The following is an 18,890-nucleotide window of genomic DNA, read 5'->3' on the forward strand; positions in this document are numbered from 1 at the left end:
ATGGATTGTCAAAATACAAAATACTTTTCTATACCATTTATGATAGCGGTTCACATTTTGTGCCCCTCTTTCACCCTGCATTGGTATCAGAAGTCTGATAGCACTATGGTGTGAGAAAATTGTCTGCTAAATGAATGTGTTTGTCATCGGCAAGGACTTGGGAGTTTTATTTGGGATTAAAAGAAAGGGAATAGAGCTAAACACAGGCATAGTCCTAGAGGACAAATCCACCTTTCAGCAGGACAATAACCTAAAACTCAAGGCCAAATATAGACTGGAGTTACTTACCAAGACGATATTGAATGTTTGAGTGGCCTAGTTACAGTTTTGACTTAAAATCGACTTGAAAATGGCTGTTTAGCAATGATCAACAACCAACTTGACAGAGCTTGAATAATTATTTAAAGAATAATGGGCAAATATTATACAGGTTTGCAAAGCTCTTCGAGACTTACCCAGAAAGCTGTAATTGCTTCCAAAGGTGATTCTAACATGTATTGACTCAGGGGGTTGAGTACTTATCTAATGAAGATATATTAGTGTTTTATTTTCCATTTAATTTGTTGTGAATTTTTTTCCACTTTGACATGAGTATTTAGTGTAAATCGTTGACAAAAAAAATGACAATTACATTTATTTTAATCCCACTTTGTAACAACAACATTTTGAAAAAGTCAAGCGGTGTGAATACTTTAAGGCACTGTACCATACGAAATGTAACATATCATACTAGATTTACGTTTCCTATGTTACGTCTACCCCTGAGTCCATGTTGGAGTGCCACCAAGGTTGGACATTTTTGTTCTAGCACAGCTCAAGCACACCTGATTTACTGGGCTTGAACTTTTGGGGTGGCGTAGGAAACAAGTTAAGAAACACTTCTTTAGATGTCACATGTAGATATATTACATATAAACTATATTGTGTATGTCACAGGTTGAGATCCCCTCCTACAGAGAGAAATAGATGAAGAGGAACACCCCCACAGAGCAGACCAGCACCAGGCCCATGTTGAGGATTAGTCTGGTTCTGGGGGTCTCCTGGAGCATCTCCTGCAAAAACCTCTCTTCCTCCTCGGCTGATCTGGGCCGGGTCTTAGCCGGCTCCTCCTTAAACCCACAGAACCACTCTAGAACCCTCACACACCTCCCCTTCTCCCCTCCTACTCCTCCACAGCAGACCACCCAAGGCTTTTCTTGGTCTACCGCCATTCCGGTGCTTGAAAAGGTCGGGTGGCCGCCATTTTGGAGATCAGATGGAGCCTCCATATAGGATAAAGCCTCCACCCCATTGACACCATTATGGAGGTCTTTGGGCGTCTCCTTGTCCATGCAGCCGTTCCCATTGACATGGGTCTTAGTTTGGGGGTTCAGCTTGCTCATCTCCTCGTCTCTCTCCCTGTTTGGAGTTGTGTTTCTTTGGCGTAGCCCCCAGAAGGTAGTGGTGCGGACCTGCTCTATGCTCGGTGGAGGGGTGCAGAGGCTAACCACCACAGCCACCAGTCCTGAGATCCAGAACAGCCCGGCTGCCACGTACATGAAATGAACGTCCTTGACAAAAGATGGCCGCTCGTCTGGTTCGTTGCAGTGGGGCTCTCTGTAGACGAACGCAAGCACCAGTCTCGTGGCGCCCAACGCGAACCCCACTATGCCACCCCAGAATGCACCAATCTCATTGCAGCGCCGCCATAGGACGCCCAGCAGGAATAGGGCAGCGATGGGCGGGGTCAGGTAGTCAGACACTTCCTGGATGTAGTAGAACATCTGGCCTCCCTGCATCTCGATGATGACAGGAACCCAGGCAATGCTGATAACCACCATGAACACCACGAACACACGCCCAACCACCATCAGCTCCCTCGACGACGCCCGCTCCCGCACCATTTTGTAAATGTCCAAGGTGAAGATGGTGCTGGCGGAGTTGAAGATGGAGTCCAGGTCGCTCATGAGCGCTGCGATCATCACCGCCATCATCAGGCCACGCAGACCCACCGGCATGACGGACATCACCAGGCGGGGGTAGGCTATGTTAGAACACCCAGCCCTGGATCCACACACCTCCATGCAGTGTTCTGGGCTGATACATGCCAGCTCATCTGCAAACAGGATGCGGGAGATCATCCCGGGAATGACGATGATGAACATGGGCAGGATCTTGAGGAAGCCGGCCATCAGTGTGGAGCCTTTAGCGTGGGAGATGCTCCGTGCGGCTAGCACCCGCTGGACAATGACCTGGTCGGCACACCAGTACCAGATGGAGGCTGGGGTCTGGCCCAGGAGGAAGCCCGGCCAGGGGAGGTCCTTGTCCAGCGGGCCCCTTAGGATGCGCAGGGAGTCGGGCTTGGGCTCCACATGGCAGGAGGGGATGTAGGTGAAGTTGGAGGATGCTAATATCGCTGTGATGTTCGGTCTGGCTTCCATGTACTTGGTCCGCACCCCTTCCAGGCCACCCACTTTTACCAGGCTAATGGTGGTTAAGCATAGCGCGCCGCCAATCATCAGGAACGCCTGGAGGGTGTCGGTGTAGATGACTGCAACCAGGCCCCCTGTGACAGTCAGCAGCGCGGTCACAGTGATGAGGAGGATGATGGACAGATAGAGGTTCCAGCCCAGTGACTCCTGGATGAAGAGCGCTCCGGAGTAGAGGTCCACAGAGAGCTTGGTGAAGATGTAGAGCAGCAGAGACAGAGCAGCGAAGTAGACCTTGAGCCGTCGGCCGCCGAAGCGCTTGGCCAGGTACTCAGGCATTGTGTAGACCCCAGAGTGGATGTAAACAGGGATGAACACCCAGCCCAGGAGCTGGAGGAGCAGGAGGGCATTGAACTCCCATGCGGCGACTCCAAACCCGCTGGCCGCCCCGGACCCTGCAAGGCCAATGAAATGCTCGCTGCCAATGTTGCTGACGAACAGAGAGGCACCAATCATAGCCCAGTTCATTGATCGGCCGGCCAGGAAGTAACCGCTCACAGTGCTCCGATTGGCTTTCATCATGGCGAAGAAGCCAATGGCAAGGACCAGGATGAAGTACAGCACCACAACAACGATGTCCGCCGCCTCCATGGTGGTGGGAGCCATCTTGGATAATACTTCTAAAGACAGTTATTGAGGAGTTACGTGATATGGTTGCTTTAGTGATCAGTACACTTTCAATTTAAGTTCCAGTCTTTCAGTTGATTATGAGAGATTCTAAGACACTGAATGCTTGGATGCTGCAGGCGAGTCGGGTCCAGTTCAGGTCTTGGTGAGGTATTCCCACAGAAAGGCAGCCTAAGGGTTGATGGGGAATACTGTAAGTTGGAGGTAGCAGCTCATCTGTATCGACGCTCCTACAATAGAGCATAAAAAAACACAACAGACCAGGGTTGGAAAAACCTTTTTTAAATAAATGGAGGTTGAATAAATAAGAAGATCTACAGTACATCTAAAACTGTGTTTCCCCAAAGAAACAGCGGGTCAAGATAAACTGGTTTTGAGTTGTGGCAAAAGTCTTTTAATGAAGTCGTGGCTGGGTCCTGGCCAGGAACATTTGGTTTCGCTGACTTGGTTGGCCACTAAAAAACCTCAAAAGCTATAAAAGGGTCACAGTGAAAAAGGCATTTGTAGTACTAGTCTTGTATGGCTTTTGCACAGTTCAATGGGTGCATGCATACTAACCCTTACCAGTCCCACCTTCAAGCTTTATTTCTCAGTTTAACTGACGACTACGCCCCTTATAGCTGTGTAAACATTCATCCAATTTTAACATGCAGTAGCTGGATCTTCTTGTGCCAGATGGGTGTACATACTTGTGGTCTTCGGGTTTGACTCAGATTTATGTCAAATAGTTCCATAGGGTATCATTTGTTCATCTGGGTTATTTTGAAGAGATACATGTCACAAAGGGAAGGATGTGTCTGAGTTATTGTATGCCCAAATGTGTGCTCCTTCTAGAATCAATAGCTCTGGTGTGTTTGTGGGACAGTCAAAGCCTTACAGTGGAATGGACATAGGGATGTGTCTGTTACTTATGTTCATTCAAATGTGTCCAGGCAAAGCCTCGCAGGGCTACCACACCACATGAAATTGGAAGATAAGCGAAAGACTCCAAACTTTACAAAAGTGTCATTAAGGTTCATCTTTCTCTCTGGCTTTATCTGGGGATTCCAGAATTATGATAGAATATATGATTGATTAGCAGTGTTGAGGAGTAGTGAACAACACGTAGTTCCACTAGTAATTTAACTACATTTACTATATAGTAATTTAAATTACTACATAGTAAATGTAGTTAACTACATTTTGCAGGAGGGTAGTGGTAGTTGAACTTAATTCAAATGTTGGTAGGGTTTTCAGTAGTTAATTACTTTTGTGCCATGTAACGGTGTAGCTAACTACTGGAACTACACTACTTTTTAATGGGTAGGCAAGAATTTCCTTTTTCTGCGTCAGAACTGCCTAATTCTCACTTGAAACATAGTTTATGTAATCGATTCTGGGTTCTGACTCCTAAACTTGGAATAGTGTTAATTATTAGGTATCCTATTGGAATATTGAGTGCTATAGTCTAGGGTCTACACCAGAAGTTAGTGGTTACAGTATCTGTAGGAGGAATGTATATGGTGGAGGCAATTAAGCTTTCAATGTACTGAGTGCAGGGAAGGGCAATCACATGTGGCAGGCACTGATAAGGGTGGTGCGATGTGGATTAGTGAGGAAGAGGGCTGAGGTTATGTCAGGTCACATTAAGGGAGAAGGAACAGTTTATGGCCTAATCACTTAATTTCCTGCCTAGCAATAAAGATGTAATGTTTAGAGAGAAGGAGGATGTCACCCAAATTGGGGTATATATACTACCACTGGTGGAACCATGTCTTTGTCTTACGCAGCTGTAAGACCCAGTGGGTGAATAAACTTGGTTTAAGCTTTACTAATCGTCCGTGAGTTTTACTAGGTTCATTTAGAACCTAACAATAGGCTAAATTACACATTCTGTAAACATCGGACTCCAGAATGATCTGTTCTTGCAATTTGTAGTCTATGACGTTTCAGATTTAGATATGAGAATTTTTCAAAGTCGTTTGGATGTAGTGAACTACTTTTTCAAAGCAACTTTAGTTAAGAAAACTATATTTTTCTTAAGGGTCTCTAGTATAGCATAACTTCTTTGAGTGTGAAGTAACTGTTAGCTTGGTAAACTATATTGTCAGAGAAGCTTCCCCAACACTTTTGATTAGAAGTTCCCCAAGTCCCCTAGACACTGGAACTCAGTGGCTGCCTCAGGACACCATGTGGGAGAGATGCTAGCAGGTATCGGAGGCCTTTATTTTCAAGGGGACTTTGTTGTATACTTAGAGTTTATGGGAGTTTATCTTTTTGAGTGCAATTTTGTGTGAAATATTTAAACCCCGTTGTTTATGGACGCGTTCCTCTGCCCAGACGTTGTTGACGCCTGCCAGATACATTGCACTCCTGCCTTACATTGCACTCCACGAGGAGCCTGCGTGGCATGCTGACTACCTGTTACGCGAGGGCATTAAGAGGCCAAGGAAAGTTGCTAGCTAGCATTAAACTTATCTTATACAAAACGATCAATCTTAAACATAATCACCAGTTAACTACACATGGTTGATGATATTACTAGTTTATCTAACGTGTCCTGCGTTGCATATAATCGATGCGGTGCCTGTTCATTTCTCATCGAATCACAGCCTACTTTGACAAACGGGTGATTTAACAAGCGCATTTGCGGAAAAAAAGCACTGTCGTTGCACCAATGTACCTAACCATAAACATCAATGCCTTTCTTTAAAATCAATACACAAGTATATATTTTTAAACCTGCATATTTAGTTAATATTGCCTGCTAACATGAATTTGTGTCACTTCTCTTGCGTTCCGTGCAAGCAGTATGGGCCACCTGGCTCATTGCGAACTGTGTGAAGTCCATTTATTCCTAACAAAGGCTGTAATTAATTGACCAGAATTGTACATAATTATGACATAACATTGAAGGTTGAGCAATGTAACAGGAATATTTAGACTTAGGGATGCCACCCGTTAGATAAAATACGGAACGGTTCTGTATTTCACTGAAATAATAAACGTTTCGTTTTCGAAATGATAGTTTCCGGATTCGACCACATTAATGACCAAAGGCTCGGATTTCTGTGTGTTATTATGTTATAATTAAGTCTATGATTTGATATTTGATAGAGCAGTCTGACTGAGCGATGGTAGGCAGCAGCAGGCTCGTAAGCATTCATTCAAACAGCACCTTCGTGCGTTTACCATCAGCTCTTCGCAATTCCTCAAGCATTGCGCTGTTTATGACTTCAAGCCTATCACCCCCCGAGATTAGGCTGGTGTAACCCATGTGAAATGGATAGCTAGTTAGCGAGTGCGCGCTAATAGCGTTTCAAACGTCACTCGCTCTGAGACTTGGGAGTGGTTGTTCCCCTTGCTCTACATGGGTAACGCTGCTTCGAGGGTGGCTGTTGTCAATGTGTTCCTGGTTCGAGCCCAGGTAGGAGCGAGGAGAGGGACGGAAGCTATACTGTTACACTGGCAATACTAAAGTGCCTATAAGAACATCCAATAGTCAAAAGGTATATGAAATACAAATCGTATAGAGAGAAATAGTCCTATAATAACTACAACCTAAAACTTGTTACCTGGGAATATTGAAGACTCATGTTAAAAGGAACCACCAGCTTTCATATGTTGTCATGTTCTGAGCAAGGAACTTAAACGTTAGCTTTTTTACATGGCACATATTGCACTTTTACTTTCTTCTCCAACACTTTGTTTTTGCATTATTTAAACCAAATTGAACATGTTTCATTATTTATTTGAGGCTAAATTGACAGTATTTATGTATTATATTAAGTTAAAATAAGTGTTCATTCAGTATTGTTGTAATTATCATTATTACAAAAATAATAAATTAGGCCGATTAATTGGTATCGGCTTTTTTGGTCCTTCAATAATCGGTATCGGCGTTGAAAAATCATAATCGGTCGACCTCTAATGGTCATACACAAAATAGTCCAAATTGGTGAAGTGAAATGAAAAAAAATAACATGTTTCAAAGAATTCTAAAAAATACAAAACGGAAAAGTGGTGCGTGCATATGTATTCACCCCCTTTGCTATTAAGCCCCTTCATAAGATCTGGTGCTACCAATTACCTTCAGAAGTCACATAATTAGTTAAATAAAGTCCCCCATCATGCTGTGGGGATGCTTTTCATTGGCAGGGACTGGGAAACTGGTCAGAATTGAAGGAATGATGGAAGGCACTAAATACAAGGAAATTCTTGAGGGGAAACCTGTTTCAGTCTTCCAGAGATTTGAGACTGGAACGGAGGATCACCTTCCAGCAGGACAATGACCCTAAGCATACTGCTAAAGCAACACTCGAGTGGTTTAAGGGGAAACATTTAAATGTCTTGGAATGGCCTAGTCAAAGCCTAGACCTCAATCCAATTGAGAATCTGTGGTATGATTTAAAGATGGCTGACCACCAGCGGAACCCATCCAACTTGATGGAGCTGGAGCAGTTTTGCCTTGAAGAATGGGCAAAAATCCCAGTGGCTAGATGTGCCAAGCTTATAGAGACATACCCCAAGAGACTTGCAGCTATAATTGCTGCAAAAGGTAGCTCTACAAAGTATTGACTTTGGGGGGGTGAATAGCTATGCACACTCAAGTTCTCCGTTTTTTTTGTCTTATTTCACCACAAAAAATATTTTGCATCTTCAAAGTGGTATGCATGTTATGTAAATCAAATGATACAAACCCTAAAAAATAATCAATTTTAATTCCAGGTTGTAAGGCAACAAAATAGGAAAAATGCCAAGGGGGTGAATACTTTCGCAAGCCACTGTATCATGGATAAATTGGGACTGACTGATCTACAAATAATATTAAGTAGCTATTTATGAGTAGTTATTTTTATCGATCAGTCAGCCGGCAGTCGCCTGCAATGTTTAACAAGCCCTGTGTGCAGCCACCCACAGGAAGTGATCCAGTCCAGAGGTATGTTGGATCACTGTTTGCTGAAAGCTTATTATGGCAGGCTGATACGATTGGAGGTGGTAAACAGAGTTTGTGCTGTAATTGACTAAGGGCGCGTTCCTCTGCCCAGGCATTGCCGACGCATGCCAGATCTTGTAATGCTTGGTTAGATTTTTTTAAGTATCAGCTAACCACATGGTTGTGTTCCCCTGCTCAGACCTTGCATCCACCAACCAATGGTTGCGTGTCACATGATCGACTGAAAGATTGCCATAACATATGTGGTTAGCTGATACATAAAATCCCTGTCCAGGCGTTGTAAGATCTGGTATGCATCAGCAAAGCCTGGACAGAGGAACGCGCCTTTAGTCAATTACAGCACAAACTTGACCTGTCTTAGCGCTGAAGATGGACACCTGTCTGCTGGGCTGTGTCACTTCCTGTGCCCCTTTTTGTTTGGCTTGGGTGTGTCTGATTTTAAGTAGCATGTTTTTTAAAGAAAAGTTAACGAGAAAGAATGTTCATTTCCATATACATTTTAACTGAATAGAGTACCACAGTATGAGTCATAATACCCATAAAACCTAGCGGTCAAACAAGGAAGTGCTTCCAATCGTTTTTCCACCATTCATTTTTCCAACGAAACACAGCCCTTATTTTAAGTGTTCCTAAAAATGTCCTAATGAGAAAGATGAATGGTGGAAAAACAATTGGAACCATTTTCCTGTTTGACCGCTAGGTTTTATAGGTATTATGACACCTCCACTGTGGGGTTCTATAGTGAAACCAAATTGAGAATACGCCGGAACTGAGAATTTGCTGAAACTGATAGAAAAACATGCCTTACAAAATAATTGTTAGTCACTTTTGTCCGCCTCTTGCTTCACGCTGCCTGCTCAACTAAGACCTAGAACCTGTCACTTCCCACGTGACAAACGCACCACGGTTTAGGAGTTTTCTACAGCCTGACTCCATACATTTAATGATGACATTGTTTGTAGCGCTTGTACTTACCATTTCCAGCAGACCTTCTCTGACTAATCTCTCCAACACCGGACTCGCGGCATCAGTCACGCTCCTTCCTAGGCAGGTAGATTAGGTGCAACTTTTTTCACAGGTTGCATTCCTATTTTGGTTTGACAGCATAGTACCATTTCTATGAACACGCCCCCCATCTTTGCCTATGGCGGAGATGCACGATCTAGCCTCAAGTTTTTAGCATAATTGGTGACGGAATTAATAGTCGGTTTCCATCCAATTGGCATTTCGCCATCAGATGTTTCCACCAAATGTACTTGTTTCTGTAAAGTCTGTGCGTGACGGGCACGCAAATAACTTTCGCAGTTAAATTCCCATTTCCGGAATTAAAAAAAGTGAAGTAGGTTTCCATTGCATTTTCAACTCTACTGATGGTTTTGAAACTGAACATGTTGCATTATGTAGCGAATGTGCCCACTGGTATTGGGACTTGCGAGCTAGCCATGATTTCAATCCGATTTTTCTTGATTCCTTTTCAGGTATATATCTGTGTACTCGTTAGAGGAGTTAACGTAAGCATTTCGCTGCACCCGCTATAACATATTCTAAACCGTCAACTTGATTGAACGTTGATATGATGAAAAGGTCGGAACACTTTCTTATACGTCTATGACTTGGAAGTGTGTTTCTGCTCTGGAGGTCATGTGCAACACCTTTGGCAACCGATAGTGTTAGGGTTGCGTCAATTCGAATCTGGTATTGGAATAAAATAGTCAGTACAGAGTAACTACTCATTTCTTTGTACTTTAATTAATGCAAACTCTTGAATGGTAAATATGATGTTTGTATATACGGGCGCACTGAAACACCACGCAGGGCAGACAGAGAACTAACTATTCAACCACAAATTTCTTCTTTAATACTCTGACAGAGATAGTTCCCGCTCCTCGCTGGGCCTGTCAGAGTAGAGGCTGGGTGTGGTTTAGACTTACTCCAGCCTATCATTGGCGTGCAGGCTGGTCCCAGCCTCCTGGCTCATCACATGTTGCCAGGCGTTGGATCTTATCTTCTTAGTGTACACTCAAGAGTCAGCAACCACTCAATTTCCAGTGATTGACTTATTCAGTTGTTTCTCCATTCTATCTGTTCCTGACATGCTCCCCTTGATTGGTTTCACAACCTCCTATCACTAAGTCAGCTGCCTACACCTTGTTACACAATGTTCTCTTTGTCTACCGATTATGCTGTCCTGTTTAAGTTCTGATATATTATAACCATAATTATAGTTGCACATTCAATATCTGCAGAAGCATAAAACCGAAAAATAACCCCACAATAGTTCCAAAGATGCATGAAATTAAAACACTTTCAGGGGTAGGCTACATCATTCTTCAGTTAGTCCTGCACATTACATCCTACTTGATGTTTCATAATAGCCCTACCTGCAGCCAGCGATGACAAACCAGCCCATGTTCCTCTATTAGTTAAACGTTCCTGTGGAACACCCTCATTCCCTCAAAGAAGGGTTTAATCACTAAACCAAACATCCTTTTAATTACGTTTGAGTCTTTTAGCAGACGCTCTTATCCAGAACGACTTATAGGAGCAATTAGGGTTAAGTGCCTTGCTCAAGGGCACATCAACAGATTCTTCACCTAGTTGGCTCAGGATTTTGAACCGTGACCTTTCAGTTGCTGGCCCAACACTCTTATCCACTAGGCTACCGCTACCTGCCAGATACTTATAACCAGATACTGGGTGACTTTCACTTGAGTCATTTTCTATTAAGGTATCTTTACTTTTACTCAAGTATGACAATTTGGTACTTTTCCTCTCTGCTAAACCCTAACCCTAACCTTAACCCCTACCCTTACCATAACCCTTAACCATTTAAAATCTAAACTTCAATGGGGTAGGGCCGTTCCATGGATCCCAATAGCACGGACCCCATTGCTGGCTTTGACCAAGACAGCCATTTTCACATGGAGCTGTGTGTGTACATTGCAGAGATCCATGCAATAAACTGAATTTGATCAAACTCATTCACAGAATTGATGTGTGTGAGTTTACCTCATCAAAGTAATGCACTTCTGCTTCGATATTAATAGCGGCTACAAAGTACGAGCCAATTTTGTTGTGTATCCTCTGTCAAGTGGTCTGGACCTTTATTGCACTGGAGGCAGAGTCCTCCTTGACAAATAAAACCCTGATGATCTCTTTGGAAATCTTCTTTCTTTGAGTTTTCTGTCCGTCAAGCATTGTATTTGCTTTATCTTACAGTTTTCTCATCAGTCTTGATGGTGATTTTTGTCAGTTGTGATCTGTCAGATGGGGATTTTGCAACATTCTATTCTAAATTGCAGATAGATTAACTCATAACCAGGGTTAGGGTTGCTATGTAATGAAGGTCTGATGTAGTGTCTAGACACTAGGTGGCAATGTTGCATTTCTAACAGTATAAAATACCGATGTCAAATCTTGAAAGCAAATTGAAAGCAAATTCCTGGTAGGCATCCATCCACCATATTGCTTTCAATCACCCTGTGTTTTCAGACCAGAACACGAAGGAGAGCAGAGGAGACGAGAGGAAGCCACTTTAAACTATTGAGATGCAGCCTTTAGGCTCTCGTCTGTCACACCGTCAGATCAGTGGTTGTTGAGGAAAGGAGAAAAGCCGAGGTATCTATGACAGTGGAATGGAATACGACCACAGAGGCCCTGCTGCGTGTGTATGGGGTTAATTCAATATTCGGCCTTTCTTCACTGAGCCATCCTGAGCATCTAGGAGATGCAACACCACAATGCCAGCAGCTGTATGGCAATGCGAGGGGACCTGACCTAAATAGCCCCATGGGGCTAGCATGCATAACAATGGACTAGATCAGGGTTGCCCAAACTCAGTTCTGGGCCCCCCCCTGGGTACACGTTTAGTTTTTTGACGTAGCACTACACAGCTGATTCAAATAACCAATTCATCAAGCTGGGAGGCCCCAGGAGCGAGTTTTGGAATCCCTAGATTAGATGGCCGCAGGCAGGGCCTTAATGTAGGCTGATTGAAGGCTAATAAAGCCTGCTCCGCGTTGGCAGAAGTCTCTGCGGCTCTGTCCTGTGTTTATTATAGTGTCTGTATGGCTGTGCTAAATCAACATGAGCAAAGCTAATAGGCATTACAATGTTAGTCACTCAGAAAGATGGCCGTGCCAGCATGGATGGACAAACATGGTGATGCAGTCAGAGCTGATGGGATATGTGTTTTTTATTAAAGGTCAGGGGTCAGGGCTACTTAGTGATTAGAATCATATTGGTGGTTAGAAAGGGTCAGGTTTCAGTCCCCTCTAGAATGACACAACAGACAGAATAACTAAAGGGCTTCAATATAGCTTCCCGCAGGCTGTCAGCATTCATAGAGCATACATAACAGGTTATGACAGCCATATGAACGGATCTATAAACAGCCTTAGAAGCACACCAGCAGCCGTGGTGGCAGAGGTTAAATAACTGCAAGATAACATTAATCAGTGAAAAAGTATATGGATTATGGGAGGGAGATATTGACCCAAATGGCCATGTGACTGAAATCCAATCAAATTTCACATCCATGGGTGGTGTTAGTTTTACTGATGTCATTTCTATGAGCCAGGGCCTCCTGAGTGCTGTGACAGTGATGGGTGAGGACACAGAGGAAGTTGGCACGGGGGCAGTCGCCCTGGAGAACACACACAGCCTTACAAGGACAAGGCATGCTCCAACCAACTCCCAGAGTATGACACTACTGGAGGTGTGTGTGCGCAAGTATTCTGTGTGTATAGTATTGACAGAATATATCTGTGGATAGGGGGAAAGTAAACATAGATGATGTAGGTTACGTGTGTATGTGTGTGTGTGAGAAAGAGCGTTTGGAGGTGGTGGAGGCAGATATCACACCCCCAACTTGTTCTTTCATCTCTCTCCTCCATCTCCCCCCCCAACCACACACCCTCCGTCTGTAGACAGTTGCCATGGCGAGGCGTTGACGAGTCATCGCCACATTCCGGGGCATGGCGCTCTCCCCACTGGACACTCTCCTCCTCTCAAGTTTAACATTGACTCTATGCGGTGTACTGTTGTGTGTACTCATGCAGTCCCCTCCCTACAGTAACCTCCTGCTGAGGAGCTAGAACAACCAACATACCGGAATCATTAATCTGTACGTCACGGGTGTCAAACTCATTCCATGGAGGGCCTAGTGTCTGCAGGTTTAGTTTTGTTCCTTTTAATTAAGCCAGACAAGGTGAGGGGAGTTCCTTACTAATTAGTGACCTTATTTTCATCAATCAAGTACATGGGAGGAGCAAAAACCCGCAGACACTCAGCCCCTCGTTGGAATGAGTTTGACAAGGGATGTACATGGTTTAAGAAGCAGGATTTGATTAGGCTTAAGCATATCACAAAATTGACCACATTGCTTCATTCTAGCCAATTGCATACAGACCTACAGGAGTGTTTACTGAGTTAGCCGAGGGGCTAGGAGTCCATTTGGAGGACAGATGTGAAAAGGCCACCCAGGTCTAGAGTTGTTGTAAACTGTTGTTCTGAGCCATCAGGCCCAACCAACAGATCCCAGAGATGATATGTCTAATACAGGAACCACCACTGAGGATCAAACAAGGCCTTAAACGATCTGTGTCCAGATGAAACACACACACTCATCACCAGAAGGGGAATGGAGGATACAGCACCAAAATCTGGGTCAATTTTTTGAAAGCGAGAGGAAGATGGAGGGAGAGAAAGAGGTGAGAAAAATAACTCACTGGAGGCTGACAGTTCTAAACAAAACACTCATCTGCATTTGTGAGAGTGAGAGAGAGAGAGGACACAGAAGCTATTCCCTGAAGAACGACAAGAGATGGAGGGGAGGAAGGAGGGATACAACAAACCAGCTTCAGTCTTGGTACTGTTATAAAACATTTATTCTGGCAGAAATATTTGAAGTTTTTCAGAGGCCTGGAAGCAGAGGCGAATCATAAAAAACCCTGATTGATCGTTACCCAGAGAAACATCGGCACAGAATAAGATATTCATGTCAGATAAAAATCCATATTGGGCTTTACAATCATTTACTAAAAGACTTAGAAATCTATTTCAAATTACAAAAAATAAAATGACAGTAAGGATCTTTAAAAAGAACTTGGTGTTTTGTGTTGGTGGTTGTCCTATCCGTCTGTGGTTCTAGACTTTAGGGAGGTTCTTCGAATAGATCTCAGATCAGCTTCCCCAAGTCCAAACCTGAACTAAATAATTACGAGGTTGCACACAGAACAGACCTTGGGTCAGTGCTTAGGGACACCTTTCACCCACACAGTGGGACAGCTCGAGGCCTGATACCAATACTATAAAATGCATCTCTTTCCTTCAAGTACATGTCTGACCTTATACAGATGTATGGCAGCTGTAAGCCAGGGTTCCACTACACATCTTTCACCAATCCAGTCATGTCAGATTAGGAACGATGCAATTTCTAAGTATTTTAACAGGGCCCTGGTTTTTTTTGAATGGCACACAGCAGCTCTTCTCCCGTCGGTGGCGCTAGTGAGTTAAACCAGGTCAGATCCCAGAGCCAAAGCCCCAGTTGGTACCTGGCCAGAACCTAGATACAGCTGGTGCCTCTCACAAGATGTGCATTCACACAGGGTTACATTGGCAGTGTGTATACAGGACAGTGTGTGTGTGTGTGTAGGGTTGTATGTGTGTGTGCACGAGGAGTGTGATTTTATTTGTAGATGTTTGGGTACATGGCATTGGGTAAGAGGAGTGTGTGTTTAACTGTTGTTGTGCATGTCAGTATGTTGAGTGTTGACAGCATATGGAGTGTGTGTATAGACAGGGTAGCATTTCAGGGGTGGTAGTTGACATCAGGTACAGGACCACTAAAAAGGCCTTCTGGGTCTAGGTTGGGGTAATTATAATACTGCTGGGCCAACCACTAACCCCAGGAACACACAACAGCCCTGAGAGCCATACATACAAACACACTTCCTTTCTATGGACACACAGCTATTGTACTGTACCAGAGACAGGGGAAGAAGACTCCCTAAGGGACTGGGCCCTACTAAACTGGGAGGTGACATGGAGGTTCCTTTCAGGAATGGGTTTGTTAACAGTTCTCTCTCTAATCCTGCTCCATTGCATTCCAGGGGTGTATCTCCATGCTCTGACTTCATCTGCACTGATGTGAATGAAACGGGTAGGCTTCAACCATTATATTGCTTAGATCCATCCTGTGTTTATTGATCAGTGCAGATGAAGGAGAGGAGACGAGGAAGCCACTTTGGGACTCCTTCAGTTAGAGCCAGGAATTGGCTGGGATAGTGTGTGGAGGACTGCAAGTTCCAGCTGGTTCCACACATTAATCCAGTATGCTACCTATATAAACGATCTCTCCCTCTGTGTCAGTCCATATCATACCACTCCTCTCAGTCAACCATTAGTCCATTCTCCCTTAATGGCCACCTTGCTCTTCAACCTGCCCCATATTACATCAATGTCATTCACAGTGGGGGTAGCACCAGGGTCAGTGTAGGGGGTTACAGCAGGTGAAGTCTGGGTCCATAGTGTCTTTCACTCGCTCTACAGGAGAGCCTCTGAGGTCATCAACGTGCCCCAGGGAACCTGGCTAGTTGCTGTTGAGTCACTGAAATGACATCACACCAGGATATGACATCACACCAGGAACAGGGCAGGACAAAATGGGTAAAGCGGCTCTCTTTCCCAGCCTCCGGTGTGGCAAACCACACAAACATAGTATACACACACACATCTCCATTTAAAAGCAGTCTCATTTCAAAAACTAGTGTTGAGGACAAACGTAGACAAAGTCCACTAAGGTAGGAATACTCCAGGGCTGTTTTGTGCAATACCTAACATCAATATGTTCACATAGGCAGACTAGATATCCTGCTCTCTCCTTTAGCAGTTTATTCAGTGTTTTTCCCCCTCTACAGATCCACAGTAAATGTCCTATTGTCTCTCCTCCTCCTCTCCCGTTGGTGCGCTTAAAAGCTCCACGGAGTGCACCCGAAGGGCTGTGATTGGTCAATTGTCTGCCGTTGCCGTGGTAATGTGCCGGCGCGGTAACGTCGCGCGTGCTCGTAGTTCATCAGCTGGAGAAGCGGTGGTCGCTCCAGCGGGCCTGTGCTAGTCAATCCATCTCCAGGTCCATGAGTTTGTTGCGTGAGCGAGGGGTGTGTGTGGTGTTGCGGCAGCAGCAGTGGGCACAGATGAAACCCAGGAGGAGAGAGAAGAGCCCCACGGACACAGAGGCTACAGAACCGTACAGCAGAGGCAGCTTCAGAGAGTCCCACACTGGAGGGAGACAGACAGACCGAGAGAGAGAGAGTGTTAGTTACTGTACACACACACACACACACACACACACACACACACACACACACACACACACACACACACACACACACAAGTACCCCCCCATCCTTACTCACTGGGGAATCGTACAGTGAGGAACACCTTGGTAGAGGTGAGGTCTGCCCCGTGTGTCCAGGCCCCTGTGGAGGCAGACCGGTACCAGGGCGTGGCCTGGCAGTGGTACTCCCCGCTGTCGCTGTCCTGGGTGGCGTGGATGTTCAGGGCGTAGGTGTGTGTGTCTGTGCGCTCCAGGGACACGTCACTGCTGGTGTTGCGCGCCTCCTTCTTGACCAGACCGAAGCGGTCCACGCTGGCCAGTAGGGTGCCTTTGTTCCCCCCTCTCAGCCGCGTGAGGTACCAGCGTACCTCGTAGGCCAGGTCATCTGAGCAGAGGAAGGAAGAGGAGAGAATTCTATTAAAACCACTTCATTGGGTTTATGTAATAGAGCTAACATTAGCAGATTGAAACTGTGGATGTAGGGACAGGAAGAGGGGAGACTGGATAGAGCAACAGGAAGAGACATGGAGGGGAGACTGGCTAGAGAGAGAAGAGGGGGAAGGGAATGGGACGGAGAGACAGAAGAGAGGGGGAGGGGACTGGATAGAAACACAGAAGTGGAAGGGGGAGGAGAAAATGCCAAGTATTTTATAGAAATCCTTTCCATGTGGTTGAGGCCAAAGGTTTTATTAGTCTATCGCTGAACCTACAGTTAGTGTCTGGTGTTGCCACCGTCTCAATGTTGATCTGTGATGGGAATTCATGGATCTGAAGAAAACTCTACATATGAATAGACATGCTATCACAGAGAACATAGAACACAGTATACATCTTCCATATGGATACATCTATTTCTCTATCCATGTATTCATATATCTGTGTTTGTGTGCTGGGGGCTATTAGCAGAGAGAGGAGCAGCTTTAACTGGTCATTAATGTGTCTAAATGGGACTATCATTACTGTCCCACCCACACACAGATTACACATCAATACTATGTGTGTGTCTACAGCCACCCTTAGAGAACATCTCACAGAAAGAGACAGAGGGAAGGAACAAGAGGAAGATAAAGAACAAGATGTTCTAGAGAAGAAGAGAAAAAGAGAGAGAGGGAGCAACGAGAGAGAGAGAGGGAGCAACGAGAGAGAGAGAGAGGGAGCAACGAGAGAGAGAGAGAGAGAGAGGGAGCAACGAGAGAGAGAGAGAGAGAGAGGGAGCAACGAGAGAGAGAGAGAGAGAGGGGAGCAACGAGAGAGAGAGAAGAGGGAGCAACGAGAGAGAGAGAGAGAGAGAGGGAGCAACGAGAGAGAGAGAGAGAGAGAGAGGGAGCAACGAGAGAGAGAGAGAGAGAGAGAGGGAGCAACGAGAGAGAGAGAGAGAGAGAGGGAGCAACGAGAGAGAGAGAGAGAGAGAGGGAGCAACGAGAGAGAGAGAGAGAGAGCAACGAGAGAGAGAGAGAGAGAGAGAGAGAGAGAGAGAGAGAGAGAGAGAGAGAGGGAGCAACGAGAGAGAGAGAGAGAGAGAGGGGAGCAACGAGAGAGAGAGAGAGAGAGAGAGAGAGAGAGAGAGAGAGAGAGAGAGAGAGAGAGAGAGGGAGCAACGAGAGAGAGAGAGAGAGAGGGAGCAACGAGAGAGAGAGAGAGAGGGAGCAACGAGAGAGAGAGAGAGAGAGGGGAGCAGAGAGAGAGAGAGGGAGCAACGAGAGAGAGAGAGAGGGAGCAACGAGAGAGAGAGAGAGGGAGCAACGAGAGAGAGAGAGAGAGAGAGAGAGGGAGCAACGAGAGAGAGAGAGAGGGAGCAACGAGAGAGAGAGAGCGGGAGCAACGAGAGAGAGAGCGGGAGCAACGAGAGAGAGAGAGCGAGAGCAACGAGAGCAACGAGAGAGAGAGCAACGAGAGAGAGAGAGAGCAACGAGAGAGAGAGAGCAACGAGAGAGAGAGAGAGCAGCAGCGAGAGAGCAGCAGCGAGAGAGGGGGAGCAGCAGCGAGAGAGGGGGAGCAGCAGCGAGAGAGCGGGAGCAGCAGCGAGAGAGGGGAGCAGCAGCGAGAGAGGGGGAGCAGCAGCGAGAGAGAGAGAGCAGCAGCGAGAGAGCAGACGAGGAGCAGCAGCGAGAGAGAGAGCAGCAGCAGCAGCGAGAGAGAGCAGCAGCGAGCGAGAGAGAGCAGACAGCAGCGAAGAGAGAGCAGAGCAGCGAGCAGAGCGAGCAGAGAGACAGACGGCAGCGAGCGAGAGACAGACAGCAGCGAGCGAGCGAGAGAGACAGACGGCAGCGAGCAGCGAGAGAGACAGACGACAGCGAGCGAGCGAGAGACAGACGAGCAGCAGCGAGAGAGAGACAGACGGCAGCGAGCGGCAGCGAGAGAGAGACAGACAGCAGCGAGCGAGAGAGAGACAGACGGCAGCGAGCGAGAGAGACAGACAGCAGCTAGCGAGAGAGAGACAGACAGCAGCGAGCAGAGAGAGACAGACGGCAGCGAGCGAGCGAGAGAGAGACAGACGGCAGCGAGCAGCAGCGAGAGAGAC

At 45.8% G+C, this 18,890-nt stretch overlaps 2 protein-coding genes and 1 long non-coding RNA gene across 3 annotated transcripts in view; 1 reads left to right on the plus strand and 2 right to left on the minus strand.

Annotated features, from left to right (window-relative positions):
- Nucleotides 1-624: 624 nt before the first annotated feature.
- Nucleotides 625-9,863, minus strand: LOC106575499 (sodium/myo-inositol cotransporter). The gene is made up of 2 exons (XM_014152013.2): nucleotides 9,007-9,863; nucleotides 625-3,325 (listed from the first exon to the last, which is right to left on the minus strand). Exon 2 carries the CDS (start codon nucleotides 3,072-3,074, stop codon nucleotides 951-953), a length of 2,124 nt encoding a protein of 707 aa, XP_014007488.1. The 5' UTR covers nucleotides 3,075-3,325; nucleotides 9,007-9,863; the 3' UTR covers nucleotides 625-950.
- Nucleotides 9,864-11,488: 1,625 nt separating this feature from the next.
- LOC123728173 (uncharacterized) lies at nucleotides 11,489-17,464 on the plus strand. The gene is made up of 4 exons (XR_006760022.1): nucleotides 11,489-11,649; nucleotides 12,611-12,748; nucleotides 13,594-13,742; nucleotides 17,380-17,464. It is a non-coding gene; the product is annotated as an uncharacterized lncRNA (long non-coding RNA).
- LOC106575514 (prostaglandin F2 receptor negative regulator) overlaps nucleotides 13,902-18,890 on the minus strand; it is a 45,436-nt gene continuing 40,447 nt past the window's right edge. The window contains exons 10-11 of the mRNA XM_045699051.1: nucleotides 16,449-16,754; nucleotides 13,902-16,311 (exon numbers count right to left, since the gene is read on the minus strand). Coding sequence (XP_045555007.1) covers nucleotides 16,148-16,311; nucleotides 16,449-16,754 — 470 coding nt within the window. The 3' untranslated portion in view covers nucleotides 13,902-16,147. The remainder of the gene's footprint in view (nucleotides 16,312-16,448; nucleotides 16,755-18,890) is intronic.

This window comes from Salmo salar, chromosome ssa17 (genome assembly GCF_905237065.1).
Source record: "Salmo salar chromosome ssa17, Ssal_v3.1, whole genome shotgun sequence".
NCBI classification, from domain to species: domain Eukaryota; kingdom Metazoa; phylum Chordata; class Actinopteri; order Salmoniformes; family Salmonidae; genus Salmo; species Salmo salar.